General features: G+C 52.6%; 1 protein-coding gene across 4 annotated transcripts; it reads left to right on the top strand.

Moving 5' to 3' along the window:
- Nucleotides 1–910: 910 nt before the first annotated feature.
- PATZ1 (POZ/BTB and AT hook containing zinc finger 1) lies at nt 911–20,881 on the top strand. Of its 4 annotated transcripts, none has more exons than XM_003317209.7 (5): nt 911–2,322; nt 3,696–3,759; nt 10,784–10,955; nt 17,822–17,894; nt 19,373–20,881. In XM_003317209.7, the coding sequence occupies exons 1-5, from the start codon at nt 1,052–1,054 to the stop codon at nt 19,404–19,406; spliced, it is 1,614 nt and encodes a 537-aa protein (XP_003317257.1). In that variant the 5' UTR covers nt 911–1,051; the 3' UTR covers nt 19,407–20,881. The 4 variants fall into 4 exon arrangements, with proteins under 4 accessions (XP_003317257.1, XP_525568.3, XP_003317255.1 ...); XM_525568.9 differs by having other exon boundaries at nt 17,757–17,894; XM_003317207.6 differs by lacking the exon at nt 17,822–17,894.
- Nucleotides 20,882–23,564: the final 2,683 nt, after the last annotated feature.

Raw genomic sequence — 23,564 nt, 5'->3', positions numbered from 1 at the left:
GGAATGGGGAGGGGGGGCAGGAAGCGGGGGGAGCGGAGCTGCGGGGGGGGTGTATAAATAGGGAAGGGGGGACGTGCATCCTCGGCTTGGTGAGGGGGGGGGCGCTCGGCACAAAGAAAGTGTAAAGTTTGCAGCGCCAGGCGGCCCGGGCTAGGCATCCGGGCGCGCACGTGCAAGGCCGGGGGCGCCGGGGGCCCCCACTCTGAGCTCGCCGTTTCTTTTTTTTCTGCAAGCGAGAGGGGGGGTGTTGTTGGTATCGCCCCCTCCTTCTCCTCCCCCCAGGGGTGAAAGTGCAAGAGGAAGTGCAGCCGCTGCCATCTTTCCTCCGCTCCGAACACACGGAGCCCGGGGCCGCAGAGCCGCCGCTCCGCCGCCGCCTTCTCCCGGCCTGGGGAAGGGCCTACTCTGCCGCCGCCGCCGCCCGCCCGCTCCAGCCGCCGCCGCCGCCGCCACCGCCCTCCAGGCTCCGGGACCCGGCCCGCGCCACCGCCCCCGTGCGCGCCCCGCCGCCGCCGCCTTCGCCTTTTGTTTCCTCCGCTCCGGCGCCCCCGCCCCGGCTCGCGCTTTGCAGGGGACGCAGCGCGCGCCCCCAGCGGGCCCGGGAAAAGCCGCGGCGCGCGCGCGCGCCTGCGCGGCGGACCCCTCCTTCTCCTCCCCGCGTGCGCGTGCCCTTCTTGGCTGCGCGCCGGCGCCGCCTGGCGGGCGGGAGGGGAGGTGGCAGGCGCGTTTGCAGGAGGGGCGCACCTCTTCGCTCGCGCACCCCCCCGGAAGGTAGACCGGGAAGGGGAGGCGGGCGGGCGGAGAGGAGAGAGTGGCGCGCAGTCCAGCGAGGGCGGGGGTTGGCTATGTGGGGGGTGGTGCACCCCGCAGTCTAGACAGTCTGATCCGGGCTGGGGGCGTGTACACTCGGCGCACCTGCGAGACTACAGAGCCTCGGGCCGGCACGTGTGGGGAGTGTGGACACGTCTGCTGCGCCCCGCTTCTCGCTGCTGAGGGGAAGGGAGGGGGCGGGCAGGTGCAGCGGCCGGGCTAGTGGGAGGGGGCGGCGGCCATGGAGCGGGTGAACGACGCTTCGTGCGGCCCGTCTGGCTGCTACACATACCAGGTGAGCAGACACAGCACGGAGATGCTGCACAACCTGAACCAGCAGCGCAAAAACGGCGGGCGCTTCTGCGACGTGCTCTTGCGGGTAGGCGACGAGAGCTTCCCAGCGCACCGCGCCGTGCTGGCCGCCTGCAGCGAGTACTTTGAGTCGGTGTTCAGCGCCCAGTTGGGCGACGGCGGAGCTGCGGACGGGGGTCCGGCTGATGTAGGGGGCGCGACGGCAGCACCAGGCGGCGGGGCCGGGGGCAGCCGGGAGCTGGAGATGCACACCATCAGCTCCAAGGTATTTGGGGACATTCTGGACTTCGCCTACACTTCCCGCATCGTGGTGCGCTTGGAGAGCTTTCCCGAACTCATGACGGCCGCCAAGTTCCTGCTGATGAGGTCGGTTATCGAGATCTGCCAGGAAGTCATCAAACAGTCCAACGTACAGATCCTGGTACCCCCTGCGCGCGCCGATATAATGCTCTTTCGCCCCCCTGGGACCTCGGACTTGGGCTTCCCTTTGGACATGACCAACGGGGCAGCCTTGGCAGCCAACAGCAATGGCATCGCCGGCAGCATGCAGCCAGAGGAGGAGGCAGCTCGGGCGGCTGGTGCAGCCATTGCAGGCCAAGCCTCCTTGCCTGTGTTACCTGGGGTGGACCGCTTGCCCATGGTGGCTGGACCCCTATCCCCCCAACTGCTGACTTCCCCATTCCCCAATGTGGCATCCAGTGCCCCTCCCCTGACTGGCAAGCGAGGCCGGGGCCGCCCAAGGAAGGCCAACCTGCTGGACTCAATGTTTGGGTCCCCAGGGGGCCTGAGGGAGGCAGGCATCCTTCCATGCGGTCTGTGTGGTAAGGTGTTCACTGATGCCAACCGGCTCCGGCAGCACGAGGCCCAGCACGGTGTCACCAGCCTCCAGCTGGGCTACATCGACCTTCCTCCTCCGAGGCTGGGTGAGAATGGGCTACCCATCTCTGAAGACCCCGACGGCCCCCGAAAGAGGAGCCGGACCAGGAAGCAGGTGGCTTGTGAGATCTGCGGCAAGATCTTCCGTGATGTGTATCATCTTAACCGGCACAAGCTGTCCCACTCTGGGGAGAAGCCCTACTCCTGCCCTGTGTGTGGGTTGCGGTTCAAGAGAAAAGACCGCATGTCCTACCATGTGCGGTCCCATGATGGGTCCGTGGGCAAGCCTTACATCTGCCAGAGCTGTGGGAAAGGCTTCTCCAGGTGAGGAAAGGCCCCCTCTTCCTCCCCTGCCACACGTATCTTAGTCCTGAAAAGGCTCCTGCCAAGATCTGGGGGTGTGGGATTTGTGGGGGTCATTTGACCTTATAGAGAACCATGCCAGGTTTGGGTAGAGTGTTTTTAAGGGCCCTTATTTTGAGATGGTATGCCTGAGACCTGCTTTCCATTCCCTCAGGGAAGTTTTTTTGACGCTAAGTGTGCCCTACTCTCTCTCCTCCTGGGGCCGGATTCCTCAGGCCAGAGCCACCGGACCTCACCATTCTTCTCCCAGGGCTCCCTTTGTGTTTCCGGCACCAGGCGTGGGGCCCCCTCTGGGGGCGGGAGACTGGGCTCCTCCAGCGACTTCCCCGCTTGAATGGCTGCCGAGGGAGGGACTGGAACAAGTGCATCTGGGACTCCCTACACTCTTGAGGCACCAGATTCCCCAACACAGAACACTGGCCATCCTGATCAGTAGACTCCAGCTGTGCCTCTCACACCACCCTGGGATCATGGGACACAGAGCTGGTCACCCAGAGCTGCTGCTTAACACCAAAAGCTTTGATCGGCTCTGACCTGGTAGCTCTAGAGCCTAATGGGACCCACGAGCCCCTTTATGTTCTCAGGACAGAAAGGAATGGGGGCAGGATCTCTATGTAGGTTCACTTTCTAGTTAGCCTGTTGGGGAACTGAGGACTTGTCTGGGAGCAGAGGGTGGTTTTGTTTTTCTCCTAAAAGGCCGGTTTTAACCTGGATTGTAGGACCTTGTGCGTTTGAACACAGGGATGGAGAACTCCCTCAGAGGGCCCCGACCGGGAACCAGTCTTACCGGTCAGGCAGCCCCTGCCCACCTGCTCAGGCGGGCATCTGGCTTACCAGCCCAGCTGGGGACTTAAGGCTCCACTGCTGGCCTCTGGGGACTGAATTCCATCCGGGTGGCATTCATTGGCTGCCCGTGGCGGGAGAGGCTGGGGGAGGGGATTGCTGAGTTTCTAAGGGGCTTTAGTCTGGACAATGAATCACACATATCCCCTCCTGGAAAGGCTGCAGTGAGGCAGCTCTGTTTCATTCTACTGCCACCGCCTCTGGTCCTAGAAAACATTGAGTTTCTGGTGGGGAGAATTGAGGGGGTGGGGAGGCAAGATCAGAGACAAATGCCCATTTCTCTTCCCCCTCCAGAGAAAACCAGGGCAGAGAGGCCTGGGCCTGTGGAGCCAGAACTGGGTGGTGACTTTGTCTTTGTCATGCTGGGGTGGGGGAGAGGGAGTCCTTTCCAGCAGTGAGTGTGTGTGTGTGTGTGTACACGTATGCATATGTGCCTGTGTGGTGGGGTCTGGCCAAGTTTCTAAAGTCCCTCTTGGTTCTCTCTTTTCCAGGCCTGATCACTTGAACGGACATATCAAGCAGGTGCACACTTCTGAGCGGCCTCACAAGTGTCAGGTAGGGGCTGGGTCAGGGCAGAGATGGGCTGAAGGAGATGATGCTGTTCTCACGGTCGCAGCCAAGAGCCAGCTGCTGCGTGTGCCGGGGCCCGGCTGACCGCCCACCGCTTTGCACACCTCCCCTCCGTTCCTCCACCCTCCCTCTGCTCTCCTCCTTTGTTCTTCCCCCAGGCCCCCTTCCCCCACAGTGACGTTCCTCCTTCCTGGTTGCTTGGTCCTGGTTCCCACCCTGTCTTTGCCTTCACTCTGTTGCCTGGCTTTCCTCTCCTGGTGTTTGCCGGCTCCTTGGATGGTGGGCCGTATCGCACAGATGTTGTGTTGGGAGACCCGGCACTGCGCTGGGCCTGACTGTTGGTTTCCAGCAGTTTGTAGGGACTGCAGGTTTTTTTAAAAGGGCTCCTGGTGGTCCAGCCAACCACTCTTCCCCTTTTCTGACCTCAGTTAGAGCTCCTCCCGGGTCCCCTCAGCTTAGGGCACTAGGCAGTGGGGGAGGTAGGAGGTAGGGAGTGGGTGGTCCCCTCTCCCACACTGGCATCTGTTTAACCCATCCTGAGCCAGGGTTTCTGGAGGACTGGAGAGCAAAGTGGGCTCTTCTTCTTTGAGCTCTTTGCAAAGTAGCAGGTAGGAAACGCTGGACCAGATAGATTCTCACCCTTGGTTTACCTGCTTGAACAATATCTGGGGGCCCTGCTGGTACCCAGAAGATTGAGTTTCCTCTCCTGGCCACTGAGCCTTCCTGTGTGGATAGCGAACACACCTCTGTCTTCTCCTTGGTTATCTCCCCTCTCCCGTGCCAAGTTCCCACCAAGTGAGGGCGAGCCATGATTGTGGGGTGTGCACTGCAGTCTCTGATAGGATAACCTGCTTCTCCTTATCCTGCTGGTGGCAAGGGGAGAGGGTTCAGGGAGACCAGCAGGGAGGGATGAATGTGCTGTAAGTAGGGCAGAGCCCCTGGGGGTCAGGCGTGGACGGTGTTCACAGGTGCTGGGCTAGGCAGTCTCCCTGGAGGATGACCCAGGGTGGGCCTGCTGGGATCTGTCTTTGCCTTGCTGCCTTCTCTCTCTCTGTCTCTGATTCTCTCATCACAGAGCACATTCTGACTCAGGTAGTGTGCTGAGTAGCCCGGGCAGAGTAGGAGGAGCCCAGAGGGCAGTGGGGGCAAGCCCGGTGGCCTGGGGGGGTAACCTGCACTCTCTGCCCTTTTTCCAGGTGTGGGTTGGGAGCAGCAGCGGCCTGCCGCCCCTGGAACCTCTTCCTAGCGACCTGCCATCATGGGACTTTGCCCAGCCTGCTTTGTGGAGGTCGTCCCATTCGGTTCCTGACACCGCCTTTTCCCTTTCTCTAAAAAAATCATTCCCAGCCCTTGAAAACCTGGGCCCAGCACACTCCAGCAACACTCTCTTCTGCCCAGCTCCGCCGGGATATCTGAGGCAGGGCTGGACCACCCCAGAGGGCAGCAGGGCCTTTACCCAGTGGCCTGTTGGCTAGCCTGGGCCTCCCTGGAGAGGGTTGACAGTGGAAGGGAACAGGAGGGGCATTTGGCCTGAGACCCCTGCTTTTGGGAGAGGCTAGCAGGGTGGTTCCTGCCCAGCATGCCCAGCTCCTCCCTGGGTGACTCGGAGTCTTTCCCATCTCAGAGCCCCCAAATGGGAGTAGCAAGGAGCACCTTTCTGGAACCCCCTATAGCATCCAAGTTTCTTTCTGGGCTCTCTTGCCTTTTCCCCCCTTTCACAGATGGCACCCCTGGGCATCTGTCCTTGCCTAGGTGATTTTGGAGGTTGGTGCCTTCCTGGGAACTAGCCACCAGCTTATCTGCTTCCCTTCCCCTGGCATCACTTCCCATAGGCCTGGGGTTTCTAGACTGGGGCCTGGCCACCCCTTTCCCCACTCCACGAGTGAGTCGGCCTCCAGAGAAGACTGGCACAATTCCAACTAGAGTCAACCCATGCTGCCCTCTGCCCTTCCCACTCAGATCTAGATCCTGCTTTCATTTCTGGCTAGTGAAGTAGACTTTTGTGTTTTTGAGGTTTATTAGCAGGTCTGCTCAGGAACCAAACTAATGAGTAGCTTTATATTGGGCCACCCCAATATATGGCTTTGGGGGCTGAAAAAGCAGATGTAGACCCCCTCCCTCGGATCCTTATTGGTGTGCCCTTTAGCACTCCGCAGACTCTGCGGGGTGAACAGGAGTGATGATAAAATTTTTCATTCTAACATTTGAGGCTTTGTGTGTTTTGTCCTTGGTCTGTGTCATAACACTGACATCACTGTCCCTTGGTGTACAAATGCGCTCCTGCCCTGCCCCTCCCAACATACACTCTCACAGACCTGCTGGCCCCTCCTCCAGCCCTACAGCCACAACTCCCCTAACAGGGACCCAGCAGGTGAAGACATGCTGGCGCTCTTGCTCTGGGCTGGCCAGCCAGGTGTGCCTGGACTTGGTTAAACAGCAGGGGCATCTGTTGGCATAGTGTGGGGATGCTGAAAACATAAGAGGTGAAGAGACGGCTCTCTGGGAGTTCATTCCTTGAGTTCCCCACTGGCTAGGCACAGTCCGTATCGCTCATCCCCTCCTGATGCCAGAGAGAATGAAAGAGGCCAGTTACAGAGACTAGTGCCATAGCTTAAGTAGAAAGGCCATCTGAATGTAGGGGCAGGAAGCCTCAGGCTTGACAGTGGCATGTCTCTTTGGGACTTGGCCTGAGTGTCCTTAACTGGCCCAGATGCCCCAGGTACTGCTGGATTTATGAGCTTAGTGGGCTGGGACATTTCCCCCACATGGAGTTCAACCTGAAGCTGAGAGGCTGGAGCAGCTCAGACCTCCCTAGCTTCCACGGGCTCCACTTCTTGGGGGCTGCTTAGAGAAGGAATGCGTTGAGATGGGCATATGCTCGAGAAGAAGGGGGCCAAAGAGCCCAGGGAGCTGAACCTTCATGCATTGCCCTTAGAGTTTTCCAGGGCTGTGGGAGAAAGCTGCTTGAGACTACCCCTGAGGCTGCCTGAGTTAAGGGCTACTAAGGGTGGGGGTGTGCACTAGTGCCCTTGGTACCACTTGGGCCCCATTCCCAAGCTGCTCAATCCTTAGGAAGAAAAGCTTTACGAAGTCTGGGAAGGGAGCAGGACTAGGGCTCAGTGTTGAGTGGTGATGACCCGCACTCAGGGTGCCTGGGCCAGGACCTGGCAGGCATGGCCCTTAATTACAGCAGGCTGTCTAACTAAGCACAGGGCTGTGGGCCGGGCAGCTCTTCCGAGTGCCATAGGCAGTCAAAGCATTCTGCCTCTGGCTCACTCTCTTCCCATCAGCGTCCCTCTGTCTTCTCTCTGTCTCTAGGACAAAGAATGCTCTTCTCCTGACACCCCAGCATGGAAGTTCTGGATGTTCCCTTTGAGATCTGTCTCCCTCCGCCCCTTCTCTCCTGGGTTGTGTGACCAGGCTCTTTCATGTTCTGTGTTGTCTGAACTTCTGCTGTGCCTAGACTTTGGACTTTCACAGGCTCCCCAGAAAACCTGGGGACTGCAGCAACAGAGGGTCAATCCTGGCACAGAGAAGCCAACAATCACTTCAGCTTGGCTTTGAACACAGGGAAAGCGTTTGTCATGTTTGTGTTTTTTCCCCCAGCAGCAGATTTACATTCCTAATTCTGTTTGCTCAGGCGAAAGTTAGCTTTCATTCCTTGAGAGATAATCAATGGAGGACAGGGTGGGGGAAGCCAGCCCAGTCTGGGGTTTTAATTTTGCTTAGCTAATCCCCAAATGGATAAGCCACTTGTGGGTAACTGAAGTTTGGCTGTCCATCATCTTTAGGTAGCAAAGCATGACAGGCAAAGCCTTTAGAGGACAGATCCCAAAAGAAGGTTGGCAAGAGAAACAAGGCATCTCTTTCCTATCCCTCTTGTGGCTCCCTCTCCCAGAGACTGTGGAAGACAAAATCCTGAATGTGCTTTCAGCCCCCGAGTAGCTGGGACTACAGGTGCCCACCACCATGCCCAGCTAATTTTTTTGTATTTTTAGTAGAGACGGGGTTTCACCATATTGGCCAGGCTGGTCTCAAACTTCTGACATTGTGATCCACCCGCCTCGGCCTCCCAAAGTGTTGGGATTACAGGTGTGAGCCACTGCGCCCGGCCTCAGCCCTGTTTTCTTACACCTGATCCATGTTGGTTCCTTTGAGTTCTGAGGCTTAGAACACACCCTCTCTCACCATTGGAGAGGTAGTCTTTGGGTCACTGCCTGGCAAAGCTAGCTCTTGTCCCCAAATAAACCAACAGGTGCACCTCTCTTTCCCGGGGGTGTTTATGCAGCCCCTGCTCTGGTTTAGAGACTGCTGGGCTGTGTAGAGGTTAGGAGTTTTTTTCTCCTACTGTGGCCTGTCACTGGGTCATGAGGTCCCTGGCTGACGTGGGGCCCACCTGTGGCCATGAGAGCAAGCATCCATGGTGCTTTCTGACTTCCTACATGCTGGAATTTCCTTGCACAAATCTGTTCACCTTTCCCTTTTGGGAGTCCTGGCTGCCAAGTACTGTACACTGTGTTATAAAGTATGAGCACCTTTCACTCAGCAGAAGCTCCCTCTCCTGAATCTGGAGATGGTAAGAGCACAGGCTCAGGGACTGGTTCTTAGTCCAGCTGTCTCATATCCTCTCACGGCCTCCACTGGCCCAGCTGTAAACTGGGAGAGATCAGAATCCCCCAGGGTGTCCAGGAGGATTGGTAAAGTACTGGCCTGGGTGTGGTGGGGGTGGGTGTGCTAGACTTTCTTTAGTAGCTGAGTCTTGTGTTTTAAGCAAGTTCACCTTCTAAAGGTTTCCTCATTTATGATATGAATACACTGAATATATAAAACAGATAAAAGCAGTATGTCATTGCTACAAATTCAGTTCAAATGTATAATGTTTACTTAAAAAGACAATGACAGAAGAGCTACGTAGGCTGTGCTAACGTACACAGATATTTGGGACTGGGGTAGTAAACAGTGGTGTCTTCTACCTTGACAGCATTGCATGTGTTTGTTTCTTGCTATGGCTGTACAGTAAGGAGATAGTTAGATGTCTGTATGTGTTGACAGTGTTCAGCCACTTACCTTGAGCTCTCAGGTTCTCAGGATGTGCTTCTGTTAAAGAGAGATGGCAGAGGCAGTTCCGTTCTAGCACAAGGTAATGGGGTGGTCCTCAGTGGGTTACCATTTGATCTGTGACACAAAGGTGAATGTTGCTTTCTCTTACAGTTCTAAAACAGTAAACACACACACACAAAAAAGAAATGAGTCAAAATTGACTAGAACCCATGAAACACCTCCCTGGAACCAAAATAGCTTGAAAGCCAACGGATTCAGCTCTTCTCAGGGCTTTCCCAATATTCTGTGACCCCCACAGCTGGAATGCCTTTGTAAGCTCCAGCTGAGGAAGGGATGTTGTGAGGAGACTGATCACTGGTACTAAGTCAGGTGCTCAGGTACAGGAAATGCCTGCCAACCTGAGTCCTCCTTCCAGGGTGCTGGTTCTGACCTTCAGCTCCTGACTCATCCAACCCGGGGGCCTGGCTATGAGTTGGTGCTCAGCTCACACCACAGCTTTCCAAAGCCACGCTGTCTTGGAGGGTGATCACACAGCTTGCCTCGGAGGGCTGCTGTCAGGATGGGTTGCATGAGATAAGTGCGTCTAAAAGGCTGAGCACCGTGCCTGCCTGGCACACAATGAATGCTTAATCAATACAGGGTAGTATCATCATCCTTGCTGTCACCAGCACTTCCCCAGCTTAATGTTTCACAAATGCTTTTTTTTTTTTTGAGACGGAGTCTTGCTCTGTTGCCCAGGCTGGAGTGCAGTGGTGTGATCTCGGCTCACTGCAAGCTCTGCCTCCCGAGTTTATGCCATTCTCCCGCCTCAGCCTCCCGAGTAGCTGGGACTACAGGCGCCCGCCACCATGCCTGGTTAATTTTTTTGTGTTTTTAGTAGAGACCGAGTTTCACCGTGTTAGCCAGGATGGTCTTGATCTCCTGACTTCGTGATCTGCCCGCCTCAGCCTCCCAAAGTGCTGGGATTACAGGTGTGAGCCACTGCGCCCGGATTTTTTTTTTTTTTTGAGAGGAAGTCTTGACTTGTTGCCCAGGCTGGAGTGCAGTGACACGATCTTGGCTCACTGCAACCTCTACCTCCCAGGTTCAAGTGATTCTCCTGCCTCAGCCTCCCAAGTAGCTGGGATTACGGGAGTCTGCCACCACACCCGGCTAATTTTTTGTATTTTTAATAGAGATGGGGTTTCACCATGTTGGCCAGGCTGGTCTGGAACTCCTGACCTCAGGTGATCCACCCATCTCGGCCTCCCAAAGCGCTGGGATTACAAGCATGAGCCACCGCACCCGGCCCACAGACACTTTTGAAGCCTCTGGCCCTTGCTGTCTGCTAATTCTCACGTCGTCAGAATTGCCACTATCATTTAATGGGCTGCTTTTTCAATTCAAACTCACGAAAATATTATGAAGAATTATCTCTGCACTTTGTCCTGCCTTTCCTTTCCATTTCCCTGGCCAAGACTAATGTCACTTTTGAATAAAATGAACAAATATAATTCTTTGTATAAAACTAGGGGAAACCCAGGGATACGAACAGGAAGGCTGGTTTATATGCCAATAACTCATCTGTAAATTCATGTAAATGTAATTTTGTGCATTATAGCTAATGCACCTAAAGTCAATTCTTAATGTCTAAGGATGAGCAAATGTGTAACTCTTCATTGTGAAGAGGGGTATAGAGCTTAGCTTGCCATGTCCTGGGCACATTTCCAGTAGTCATTTAGTTAGTACCAGTGATTCCCACTCAAGTGTCCCATAAGGAGCTACCATGGGAAATAAGAGCAGCCTCTTGGCATTCTGGGTAGGGAGCCTGAGCCAAACTCTAAAGCTGTCTTTATAAAGGGAGGTCATGTGATGGCCAGAAATTGCCTTTGCTTCATGGTGCACTTGGTGGGGAGTCAGGTGTGGGGTGCTGGGTTTCACATCATCCCATTTTCTTTTCTGCCTTCAGACCTGCAATGCTTCTTTTGCCACCCGAGACCGTCTGCGCTCCCACCTGGCCTGTCATGAAGACAAGGTGCCCTGCCAGGTGTGTGGGAAGTACTTACGGGCAGCATACATGGCAGACCACCTGAAGAAGCACAGCGAGGGGCCCAGCAACTTCTGCAGTATCTGTAACCGAGGTAATCTGCCCACTGTTTCCTCACTTCCAGAGGATGGGCCTGAGCGTGTATGGGAGGCCTAGGGTTGTCTCAATCACCCTGCCTCAGACTCCACTCTTTGCACAGCCACCCCCCACTTCCCACTGAATGGTAAACACCTTCATCACCCAACTAGCTATTTGCTACCTCTTCCTTCCCAAGAAGCTTGGGGTGCTTAGAATGGGAAGTCCCAGGAGACCAGCAGGTCAAAACAGAAGGAGAGAGGTTCTTCCCAAGCTTGGGCCCATAACTCTCACCTGCTACTCAGATGGGAGGATGGATGCATTTTGCAGACACCACTGAACCACTGAGGTTGGTGGGGGAGTTAGTAGGTCCCAAAGTGGGAGAAAAAGAGGTTGGTCCGGCTTGAGAGCTTTTGCTGGTTGATTCACTGGCATATGAAATTCAGCAGCCAGGGAAGGAGGTTGAGTCTGGAGATAAACAAGGAGCAGACACTTTGTAGCACAAGTAGTCAGAAGAGAGCCCAAACTCAGGTAGATTGTGGCCTTGAGAGAGGAAAGTGGAAGGTGCTCTGAGCAGGGCAGCATGCTTGAGGACAAGGTGGGCCTAAGTAGTGTCTAACTCTGTGGCAGTGGTGTTGTGTTGGGTGAAGTCAAGCCTGTCCCCAAGGTTCTGCCGGGTCTAGTTGGCTGTTGGAAGTGCTAGATGTTTGTGTTTTGCAAGCACAGCATCAGTGGAGGCTTGCACTGTGTCTGTGCTAAAGGAGGTTGGAGCAGCTATCTGTGAACGTGAGGATGCTTCTGCATGGTGTGCTTTGCTTTGGCCAGTGGGGAGCACTGGGATGTCCTTATCTCCTGGGGCATTCTTGCTTGTCCCAATGCTTCCAAAAGCCTGCTTAGTGGGTGCAGCACTGAACCAGGAGTCGAGAGACCCAGGGTTTAGTCCCAGCCTCTCACTAGGTGGCCTCGAGTTCTCCCATTCCCTCTCTAAGCTTGAGTTTCTTCATCTCTCAAATGGGGTTAAGAATAGCCCCCTTTCCCACCTCACAGGGCTGTTATGAGGATCCCAGGAGACAAGGTAGGTGAAAGGAGCCGCACACTTGGGAGACTCTATCCTTGCACTTTGTAACAATGTTGGGAAAGACATGCTTGTTGACACTCTGGGTTGGACCAGGCACAACACTCCTGCAGGCCTTGGCAGAATCGTCGGGTGCCTGTGCTGTGTTCATGTGCCGAGGTCCACGGTGGAAGGAGATTGCTGAGTAGCTGGGTGTTCTTGGTGTCCTGGAACTGGGTCCCTCCTTGCAGCTTCATATCTGGGGTTTGTACCACCAAGACACCTGCTGTGAAAGCAGGGAAGTAGTAGTGAAGGTCTCTTAAGCTGTCTGTTCTGTTTTCTGACATGTCATTAGAGCCCATTTCTGACAGGAGCTTCCTCCAGGTTGCAAGCGGTGGGCTTGCGCATGCAGGGAGAGTTATCAGGCTGTGGCTGACTGTCTTGACTGGGGCTGCCCCAGCCCTAGAAATAATATCGTTTCTTGTCTTGCTTCATCCTAACCTGGCTTCCTGACAGCTCCCCCGGATAACGCAAAACCTGCTGTAACATGCTGTTAGCAGGCATTTTGTCAAGTTTTCAATATGGAAGTTCCCAGTCCGAGAACTGGGGTCAGAGACCAGAGGTTGAAAACTGCTGAGTGGAGAAGGGTGCTCATGATAAAACTCAGAAAGCCCAGACCAGATGGTGGAGTAGGGCAGAAACTGGACAGGAGACCCAGGGCTACAGCCCTTGAAGCCCAGCTCAGGAGGAGAGAAAAACTGAGAGCAGCAGGGACAGTGGGAAAGTTGGCCCAGTTAGGAAGCAGCTGATGTGGCAAAGCCAACAACTATTGTACATCAGGATTTATTTTCCAAGGGCTAGTAAAGAGAACTTGGGCAACAGCCATAAGCTACATGACTGGAATGGAGAATCCAGAAGAGTAAACCAGAGTCTACTTTTTCTCAGAAAAGCCAAGACTGGGTCTGGATCACAGGCCAAACATCTCTGGGTTCCAGAGCCAGAGCGGGAAGTCCCTTTCCTGCAAGAAGACTAAAGAAGGTGCTGGTCCAACCCATGCTGGGTACTCAGAAGGAAGAGAAAACAATTGCAGTTTTTATCAGAAGAGAAAGGAGCAGGATTCTACTCCTGGACTCATTCCTTGGGCAGAAATAGGAAGAGACAAAAAAAAAAAAAAAAAAGGAAGAGGATAAAGTTCTTTCTGAGCACCAAAAACATTGAGACATTGGAATCAAAATGCAGAGAGCTCTGTGTCCTCCTTTGCCCTGCTGCCACCAAGCCTATACCTACAGGAGGGGTTGCACGAATAAACGAATGTTCTTATCTCTGCATGTGTTCAAACAAAGGCTGAATGTCAGAACAGTTAAGATTGAATCAGGTGAACTTCCAGGTGCCCTCAGATCCTTCAATCCCAACAATTCTTAAACAGTTGACTTAAGTATCTACCTATAGATCTGTCTTTTTCAGTTTTTGCCACAAAAATGACTCCTGGCTGTGAAGAATGGCAAAGAGGAAAGGCAGCCTGACTCCTGCAGCCTCACACGTGAGTCAGATGCAAGTTGAAGAGACAGATGACTCTGGCTTTGTCATACAGACATATCAGGATGTGTATGATACTATTTGTACAGGAAGATCATTTGCAGTGGAGGGAGTATTATGGCTAGAAATGCTTGTTCCCACATTTTTGAGTTGAGGAAATCAGTTGAGTTGAACAGTGGAAAAGGGAGAAGGCCCTGGCTGATCACCATGATTTTCTTCCTTTAAAGTTTCTGTAGCAGGATCTTTGTATATATGCCTATGTGCTGGTATGGTGAAGAGGAATAGATTATCAGGAATCCGCCTTTGACAGAGACATTTGAATGCAAACATCATTGCTTGAAAGGTAGAGGAAGCCTTCTCCCCAGTCAGAGGTAAGCACACAAGTGGATGGATGCAGGGAACCTGCTGTTCCCCTGGACTCACATCAAGCTGTGTAGGCCCACTCCAACACAGTGCAGTTGGGAATGGCCCCCTCAGGGTTTGGACAAGGAGAAAGCAGTCCCCAACCCCTGCATGGATGTGGAACCTGCCAAAGGATGATTTGCTTCTGGAGTGCCAAGTGCAGGCACACCAGGCAAGAAAATGCAACTGAGGAGCAGTGGCCTTTTGCTAATAAGACCATCATCTCTGGAGTGAAAGGGCCGGTGGCTTGTTGGTTGTAGTGGCAGTCATATGTGTGCTCAGCATCTCCATTGCGTGGATGGCTGGATCAAGCTGCCTCTTTGGCTTTTGGTTAATCAGTGGTGAATGGGTGGGTAAGTTTAGAATTCCGGCTAAATATGTCTGGCTTCAAAGACGTATTCTGCTCAGAAGCTCAGCTTCTGTTTCATCCTAACACTTGGCTGCTGAGTTGCTCTGTGTTTAAATTCTAGGCTTTAAGTGGCAGCTGTGGATCCACTCCTACCACCCCGCCATGTGGTTTTGCTATAGATAGTACAGTCTGCAGCTGGGGTAAAGTCAAGAGGACTCAGCCACGTGTTTCTCAGACTGTTTTTCAGGAAAACTCAGCAAGACAGTTTCGCTCTTGTTGCCCAGACTGGAGTGCAATGGCGCGATCTCGGCTCATCACAACCTCCACCTCCTGGGTTCAAGCGATTCTCCTTCCTCAGCCTCCCTAGTTAGCTGGGATTACAGGCATGCACCACCACGCCCGGCTAATTTTGTATTTTTAGTAGAGACAGGGTTTCTCCATGTTGGTCAGGCTGGTCTGGAACTCCCAACCTCAGGTGATCTGCCTGCCTCGGCCTCCCAAAGTGCTGGGATTACAGGCATGAGCCACTGCGCCCAGCCAAACTCAGCAAGTTTTTATTGAGCATCTGCTGTGTTCTCTTGGTATAGCTCTCCCAGTAAGGAGTAAACATAATAATTCCTGGTGCTCTCCCGCTCCTTTCTGTCCCCTTTTGATTGCAGCGGACCTGCTCTGGTTCATCACAGGGAGAGAGCTTCATGCTATTTTAGAGACCCCACAAGGGATTAAAAAACTAAGGAAAGGCCGGGCACGGTGGCTTACGCCTGTAATCCCAGCACTTTGGGAGGCCGAGGCGGGTGGATCACGAAGTCAGGAGATCTGAGACCATCCTGGCTAACATGGTGAAACCCCGTATCTACTAAAAATACAAAAAAAATTAGCCAGGTATGGTGGCGGGCGCCTGTAGTCCCAGCTACCAGGGAGGCTGAGGCAGGAGAATGGCATGAACCCTGGAGGCGGAGCTTGCAGTGAGCCGAGATGGTGCCACTGCACTCCAGCCTGAGCGAGAGTGAGACTCTGTCTCAAAAAAAAAAAAAAAAAAAAAAAAAAAAACAAAGGAAAAAATTACTTTCTAAAGTGGTATCATCATATTATCAGAAAGTTCTAATATCTTGTACTGATTGGTGGGAGCCAATGTCTCCTGGTTCTGCTTTGTTTTAGGGGACTCTACAGTACCACCCCAAGGGGCAGGGCTAACAGCCTCTTTCCCATTAGCCTTGTCTCCTCACTCCTGACTACAGCCTCCCTCTTAGGGATGTCTACATGGGACCCTCTTACACCAATCTATACCCATGATCAGCCTCAGGCAGACCACTGCGGTCATAGCACAGGACAACTTGCTCTACCAGGCGGGGCAGGACACCAGCACCTGGTCTAGACAGATCTTTGAAGTAGCTGTATTGGGAAAGGAAGGAAAATTGGCCCAATCCCACATTTCCCTTCAGAACCACTAACTGCTGCTGTCAGAGGATAACTTGTTAAATAAAGTTCCCACAGGCCAGCCCTGTTTTTCCAGCAGCTTCCATTCTAACATACCATTATAGTAGAAAAATACATGAGTGTAAATGGTAATAATGAAACCTATTGTAATAGTCCACTGGATATTTCTAGGGCTCAGGGCTAAGACACAGGAACCAATTAACCCATTTATGCTGGAGGTTACAAACTTTTTTGTGAAAAATCAGACTTTAATGATGATCTTGAGCAGTAGGATACAAATAATTCCTAAAAGGTTAGCGTCCCAATAATGGAACATGAGGCATAAGTGGGTTAAAGCATCTGCCCAGTAGCTAAGGGCCAAGTTCTGGTGGCACATGATCCTGGGGTTGGAGTCCAGGCTCTGCCACTCAGTAGCTGTACGTGTGACCAGGTTACTTAACCTCACCAAGCCTCTTTTTTTTTTTTTTTTTTTGAGACGGAGTCTCGCTCTGTTGCCCAGGCTGGAGCGCAGTGGCATGATCTCAGCTTACAGGTGCCTGCTACCACGCCCAGCTAATTTTTTATATTTTTAGTAGAGACGGGGTTTCACTGTGTTAGCCAGGATGGTCTCGATCTCCTGACCTCATGATCTGCCCACCTCAGCCTCCCTAACCTCACAAAGCCTCTTATTTCTTTATCTGTAAAATGGGTATAATAGTAATCTGTAGCACAAAGGGTGTTGGGCAAATTCTATAGAATAGTGCATGCGGTGTGCTGGGCCCTGGTGTGCCATCAGCACTTGCTAAAGGTGAACCTTTATTACAGTTCCAGCAGCATTCAAAATACCATGCCAATTCAGACTTTTTTTAAAATAAATCTCATGCAGACATTACACAGTACTCTTCAGCCTCTGACCCTTTACCCTTTAGCAGTGGATCTCACTGTTATCCTGTGAGTGTGTAATTTTGAAAGTGAATGGAAACACCTGATAATGAGTCAACCAGATCTGAAGTGGATTAAAGGGACACTGTCAGGGTGCTGGCACCCTAAGTGGGCCTTATACTAAAAAGCTTCAGTTCCTGCTAAAAGCACCTTCTGATCCTTGACTACAGTGGGGTTTGATGGCATACCTCCTTCCTGTGAAACCCAAGTCAAAATCCTTTTATCGGCCTGCCTGATTCTGTATCCTTGGACGCATGGCTGCTGTGGAAGTTGTCCCAAGATCTGTTCTTCCCAGCCTGAGATATCTCATGGATCAGACTGACCGAAGCATCTGGGAGGTGGGCTGGAACAGTCCCAAGAAGGCCGGATTGTCCTCCCCCAAAATAAAGACAGAGATCATCCCTGTTTCTTCTGTACGCGAACCTGGTGGATGCTCCAAAATCGAACCAAAACACTACCATGAATAAGAGATGATTGCACTCCTCTGACACAACTTCCTATTTTTGTCTTTGTTCTTCAAAAGGTCTAAACAGTTACTAAATCCTGTTTGCTGAAGGTGGGGAAGTTAGAAAAATAGAACATCTCCTGACAGGTAGAAGACGGGATCCTTGAAGGCGTTCCTTTGGGATTTCATTTTACCTCCATCTCGTTTGTTGTCCAGTTTCCTTTTACGAGGATTAAGCAGGCATCCTGCTGGCTAGAATCCTGTGGCTTCCCTGGAGCCTCAAATTCTTGTCTAACCACATTTCTAGTCATGGTTCCTGCAGGAGACATCCACTCAAACCACCTGTTACTGAGGCACCAAGCAACCCTAGAGGCAGTTGGCCTCTGGCCCTAGCAGGAGCAGGATCTCAGGCCATCCCACCAGGCAGCCAGCTTCGGCCCCTCACCGCAGCCTTGCAGAGTGGGCTCTGCAGAGAAGCCGATTTGTGGACAGTGCCACCCTCCATCCTGAGTCACATGGCTCATGTGGTTGCAGCCATTTTTGAGCCAGGAGGGGGCCCCTTCTAGGTGCAGCTGACCTGGGAATGCTAGCCAGAGCGGCCAGAGGAGAGGAGTGGGGGAAGGAGAGAGGTATCTCTTGCTGGCCGCGGGATCTCATCTCCTTTTGTCTTGTTTAGGTTTCTCCTCTGCCTCCTACTTAAAGGTCCATGTTAAAACCCACCACGGTGTTCCCCTTCCCCAGGTCTCCAGGCACCAGGAGCCCATCCTGAATGGGGGAGCAGCGTTCCACTGCGCCAGGACCTATGGCAACAAAGGCAAGCGACCCCTTGCTCTGCACTTTGCTTCTCTGCGCAGACTGTGTTGTGGGGGCGCTGGGCTGGGCGTGGGGAGGCGGGAAGGCTGCCGGCTTTCTGGCTGCCTTGAGGAGACTCAGAGATCTGAGTGGCAGTGGCCTCCAGGACAAAAGTCACAGTGGGTATCTCACTCCAGGGCAGTGAGTGAGGCTTTAGGGCACTGCCGAGATCCAGCCTCCGCCTCCTCTTCCCCAGCCCTCCTCCTTTCCTCCTGGCCAGCCCCCACTGTCTGGAGCCCTGCAGGGATGCCCCGGGCCCTGGGCAGAAGAAGAGCCCTGCATGATGAGTCACTATGGGCCTGTCACTGCCTGCTGCCCTTTAGGATGGTGTGGAGCTGCGGCTGAATGCTTTCTCCTCTTTTGACCCAGTGGGCCGGTGGGAGCCAATGTCTGGCTTCTCTCACAGTAGGGGTGGTTGGTTACTGTGAGTGGCCCTTTCTGGAGAGCCTCTGGCTATGGTTGTGAGATGCATGGCAATAATGAGCTATCTGACTCCTCTGACTTGGGAGTTGGTTTGCAGAAAGCTCCCCAGGCCCACCTTCACTTGTTGATTCAGGTTGTTTTGTGGTATGTCACGTTGTCGTTGCCTTGGGGATGAGGCCAGGGGCTTGGCAGATGGTAGAAACAGCAGAGATGGCATGCTCCATGCTCCCATCACAGACCTCCCTTCCCGGCATGGCTCTCTGGACCCAGGCAGGAAGCTGCTGATTGGTGGAGGACTCCAGTGTGGGCCGGGCAAGGCAGAGCAGCCAGGGTTGTCTCTTGGCCCAGCTTGTCTGGGGCCTAGGGTGGGGACACCCAGCCGACTGAGTAGTACAGAGTTGCTTTCAATCTCTGTGCTTGGGCTGCTTGGCCCTGAAAAGGTTTTGGCAGAAGGAAGGCGGTAAGGACAGGGCTCATGTTTGCAGCATTAGGAAAAGGATTGGCTTCTGTCTGAGCCATTGATGGGGTCTACCCAGGTTGAGGACCTAATGGCTCTGGTTCTGCCTGTCTTGCTAGGGTGCAGCTAGTCTGGTGCAGGAGGCGAGGCTACTATTACACTGGCTCGGCATCATCAGAATACCAATTTTACCCTCAGAGGCACCCAAAAGAGTGCCTAGGAGTTGGGGGTCTTTGAGTTGTTCTGGGCAGCTGTAGCAGAGTTGCCCTCTCTGTATCCCTTCCTTGAAGCAGGCTGAGATGACGGTGAGCAGTACATGTGCAGCTGCATGAAGAGTCCACAGCAAGGGAGGCTGGCAGCCCTAGGGCCCTGCCGTTTCACCCCTGTAGGCACTCCAGACTCCCAGACTGACCAGCTGACCCTCCGTGGGTTCTGCCAGGGCAGTGGCTGGCCAATGGCTGCCCTCCACAGGTCTGTGAGCTGGCCCCTCATGACCCCTCCAGGAGGGGGCATCTCCAGAGCCTGGCCTCATCGCTCTCCTATATTTTGTTTTTTCGTAGAAGGCCAGAAATGCTCACATCAGGATCCGATTGAGAGCTCTGACTCCTATGGTGACCTCTCAGATGCCAGCGACCTGAAGACGCCAGAGAAGCAGAGTGCCAATGGCTCTTTCTCCTGCGACATGGCAGTCCCCAAAAACAAAATGGAGTCTGATGGGGAGAAGAAGTACCCATGCCCTGAATGTGGGAGCTTCTTCCGCTCTAAGTCCTACTTGAACAAACACATCCAGAAGGTGCATGTCCGGGCTCTCGGGGGCCCCCTGGGGGACCTGGGCCCTGCCCTTGGCTCACCTTTCTCTCCTCAGCAGAACATGTCTCTCCTCGAGTCCTTTGGGTTTCAGATTGTTCAGTCGGCATTTGCATCATCTTTAGTAGATCCTGAGGTTGACCAGCAGCCCATGGGGCCTGAAGGGAAATGAGGCAGCTGCTGTGTCCCCACGGAAACAACCATCTGGGGACTGCTGGGAAATGCTGTGAATGCGGAGGGAAGTGATGTTTGGGTTCTGTAGCTGAGAGATTTTTATTCATTTTTAACTGTCCCCCAACCCCACTCCAACTCCTTCTCCACCACCCATTCTCCCAATGGTCTTTAGAAATAGATTTTCATCTGATATTCTGCAGAAATATCAGTGAGACTTGGTATGGGACAGGGGCAGAAAACACTACATAGGCCTCCAAGGCAAAACCAGTCCCAGTTTCTCTAATGGGAAGAAGCTGGAATTCCTGGTGCTCAATTCTTAGTGACCCCAATCCTATACCCAAATCTATGATATTCTGGGACCTCAGTGATTTTGGTCCCCTCCCACTTCTCTAGTTCGTCATCCTCCCTTCCCATATCCTTCAAAAGAACCACACTAGGGTCTCCACCTACTTATACAATGCGGATGCCCAACTGTTTTTAAGGAATCCAGAAGCATCCCATGGACCATGGGGTGAGTGTCCTCCAAGAGCCCCCCGAGCTCAGCCCTCTGCCTGGAGGGCTCCAGACCTTTCTGAGCCCTGCTTGGAGGCGAGCATTTTCACTGCTAGGACAAGCTCAGCTGTTGAGGACACCCCCACCCCAAATTTCAGTTCTTACGTGATTTTAACCATTCAACATGCTGTTGGGTTTTAATTCTCTAATTATTATTATTATTGTTATTATTATTTTTTAGGACCAGTTGTAGTGAATTGCTACTGAAAGCTATCCCAGGTGATACAGAGCTCTTTGTAAACCGCAGTCACACATTAGGGTTAGTATTAAACTTTGTTTAGATGTACCATAATTAACTTGGCTAGTTGATTGTTTGAAGTCTATGGAAGAAATAGTTTTATGCAAAATTTAAAAAAATGCCAGTCTGGTCAGGGAAGTAGGGGGTTTCAATGCTGTTGGGAACCAGGAAGGTGGGACAGCCGGCAGGTAGGGACATTGTGTACCTCAGTTGTGTCACATGTGAGCAAGCCCAGGTTGACCTTGTGATGTGAATTGATCTGATCAGACTGTATTAAAAATGTTAGTACATTACTCTATCTGCTCCCTTGAGTCCAGTTTTTCAGCTGTGGGGGTCTCTGGGACCCAGAGGTGGGCAGTCCATACCCCAGCACCTGGGGTGGGAGTGGGATCCCAGGAGACCCCTTTTCCACTTCTTTGCACCAGTTCCACTGGGATTGACAGGTAGATGGTCCCACTGAAGACTTAGAATGCCAGAATTCACCCATGTGTTCAACAAATATCCACTGCTTGTCTTCACTGCTTGTGTGCCAGACATGGTTTCATGCTCTTGAGATATGGTGGTGAACAAGACACCACTGTGAGGCTTAATGGGATAGACAGACAACTTAAATATGAGTTCAGATAATGAGAAATACAAGGAGAAGAACTGGGCAAGGTGAGGGGACAGTGACAGCAGGAGGGTGAGTAGGGTGGACCAGGGAGGTGTGAAGCGGGGTTGGGGCTCTGGGAGGGAAGACTTATAGAGGGGATCTGACACAGCCTACCCAGCTAGCACCTGAGGAGGGATGTGAGCAGGGACTCCTCATGGCCAAGGGGCTCTAAGAAGCTCAGCAACTTGTCTCCCCCACCATGTTATCTACCTGATGTTAAGTAAAAGGTTGGTGCACCGTTAATGGTGAATGTATGAAGAAAAGAGGGAAAGAACAACAAACAGGAGGCAAGAAGTAAGCACGATGGAGAATTAATAGGAATAAGAATGAGGAACAAGAAGGGACAGGCAGACTTAAGGCACCCTGGGCATCTTGAGAAATCTCAGGGAAGAGGGAAACCCCTAAAAGGATAGAGACAGCATTTAACCTCCAAGCAAGAAGAAAACAAAACAATGGTAAAGGAGAGAAAAACAGACCTAGGGGAACAAACAGCACAAAAATTTTTAGACCCACATTGGTATCAGAATTACATTATTTTTTGTTTTTTTGAGACGGAGTTTTGCTCTTGTTGCCCAGGCTGGAGTGCAGTGGTGTGATCTCGGCTCACTGCAACCTCCGCCTCCCAGGTCCAAGCAATTCTCCTGCCTCAGCCTCCTTGAGTAACTGGAGTAATTGGGATTAAAGGCATGCACCACAATGCCTGGCTAATTTTTGTATTTTTAGTAGAGACGGGGTTTCACCACATTGGCCAGGCTGGTCTCGAACTCCTGACCTCAGGTGATCTGCCTGCCTGGGCCTCCCAAAGTGCTGGGATTACAGGCGTGAGCCACCGCACCCTGCCTAGAATTACATTGTTCTGGTGTAAAGGTAAAGACTCTCAGCTGAATTTAAAAAAAAACAATTCTAAGCCATTTACACAAAATCCTTGGTAAGCTGCTGGGCTTTGTAGACTGTGTGGAATAGAAGCTTAGGCCATTAGATGTGAGTATCAAAGGAAAGGGTGACCCTAGAATGTGGAGGCCCTGTGGACACGTAGCTTTGTGACCACCACAGAATCTGGTCACACCCACTGAGTGTTAGAGAACCTGGCCTTGAACCAAGGACTTGACTGGGCCAGCCCGAGCTCCTGAACGCATTTTAGTTCTGCTCCCTGGAGACCTGTGAGCATGTCCATGGACAGGTAGGGACCACAGGTATTAGAAAGGAGTATCTGTCACATGGCAGGAGGGGAACAACAGAGCAAGCAGGCTGTTGCATCTTCCAAAGCACTGCTCCCTTGGCAGCCTAAGATTTGGGAGGCTAAGGCAGGAGGATCACTTGAGGCCAGGGGTTTGAGACCAGCCTGGGCCACATAGGAAGACTCCATCTCTACAAAAAATGAAGAACAGCTGCACATGGTGGTGCCCGCTTGTAGTCCTAGCTACTCAGGAGGCTAAGGCAAGAGGATCGCTTGAGCCCAGGTGTTCAAGGTCACAGTGAGCTATGATCACGCCACTGCATTCAAGCCTGGGTAACAGAGTGAGGCCCTAACGCTAAAAAAAAAAAAAAAAAAAAAAAGGAAGAACCACCTGAGCTTTGGCTATTCGGCTCCATCATCTGCTCTCTGCCAACCTTGGGGAAATCCCTAAATCTCTGAGCCTGTTTCCTGATCAGGTCTTTTGTGGAGACCAAAAGAAACCATCATCATGAGCTAATCCCCTGCACAACCTATAAGGTTGGTTTCATTATTCTATTATCATCCCCCTCTTGCAGGAAACAGGCTCAGAGGGATGGAGAAACTCCCCTCGGTCACATAGTAAGTGGAAGAGTCAGGATTCAAACTGAGGTCTGCCTTGTCCTCAGACTTTACTCCTAAGCTCCCAGTGATAGTTTCTGGTTTTTTGTTTTTTGTTTTTTGTTTTTTTTAGACAGAGTCTCACTCTGTCACCTAGGCTGCAGTGGTGCTATCTCGGCTCACCTCCACCTCCCAGGTTCAAGCAATTCTCCTGCCTCAGCCTCTCAAGTAGCTGGGATTACAGGCACACGCCACCACACCTGGCTAATTATTTTTTTGTATTTTTTGTAGAGACAAGGTTTCACCATATTGGTAAGGCTGATCTCAAACTCCTGGCCTCAAGTGATCCGCCCGCCTTGGCCTCCCAAAGTGCTGGGATTACAGGCGTGAGCCATGGTGCCCAGCTCACAAGTGCCTCTTGAAGGAGGAAATTCCACAGCCATGCCCTCTCTTACCTTGAGTGACAATGATCAGCACTCACTCTAAAGGTACCTAAAACTTACCCAGAAGTATCACTAGCGTCTCACAAATCCCTCCTGTCCACTGGAGGAGGAA

The sequence above is a fragment of the Pan troglodytes genome, chromosome 23, assembly GCF_028858775.2.
Source record: "Pan troglodytes isolate AG18354 chromosome 23, NHGRI_mPanTro3-v2.0_pri, whole genome shotgun sequence".
Taxonomy (NCBI): domain Eukaryota; kingdom Metazoa; phylum Chordata; class Mammalia; order Primates; family Hominidae; genus Pan; species Pan troglodytes.
Note: the sequence above shows the minus strand (reverse complement) of the source record. Positions and strands in the feature narration are given on the sequence as shown.

What these genes read in the sequence shown, in the direction of transcription:
- PATZ1 (XM_525568.9), top strand. Translation starts at nt 1,052, where the DNA reads ATGGAGCGGGTGAACGACGCTTCGTGCGGCCCGTCTGGCTGCTACACA. An exon ending in AGCGGCCTCACAAGTGTCAG is followed by an intron (nt 3,760 to 10,783) that starts GTAGGGGCTGGG and finishes TTCTGCCTTCAG; the next exon opens with ACCTGCAATGCTTCTTTTGC. An exon ending in CAGGACCTATGGCAACAAAG is followed by an intron (nt 17,895 to 19,372) that starts GCAAGCGACCCC and finishes GTTTTTTCGTAG; the next exon opens with AAGGCCAGAAATGCTCACAT.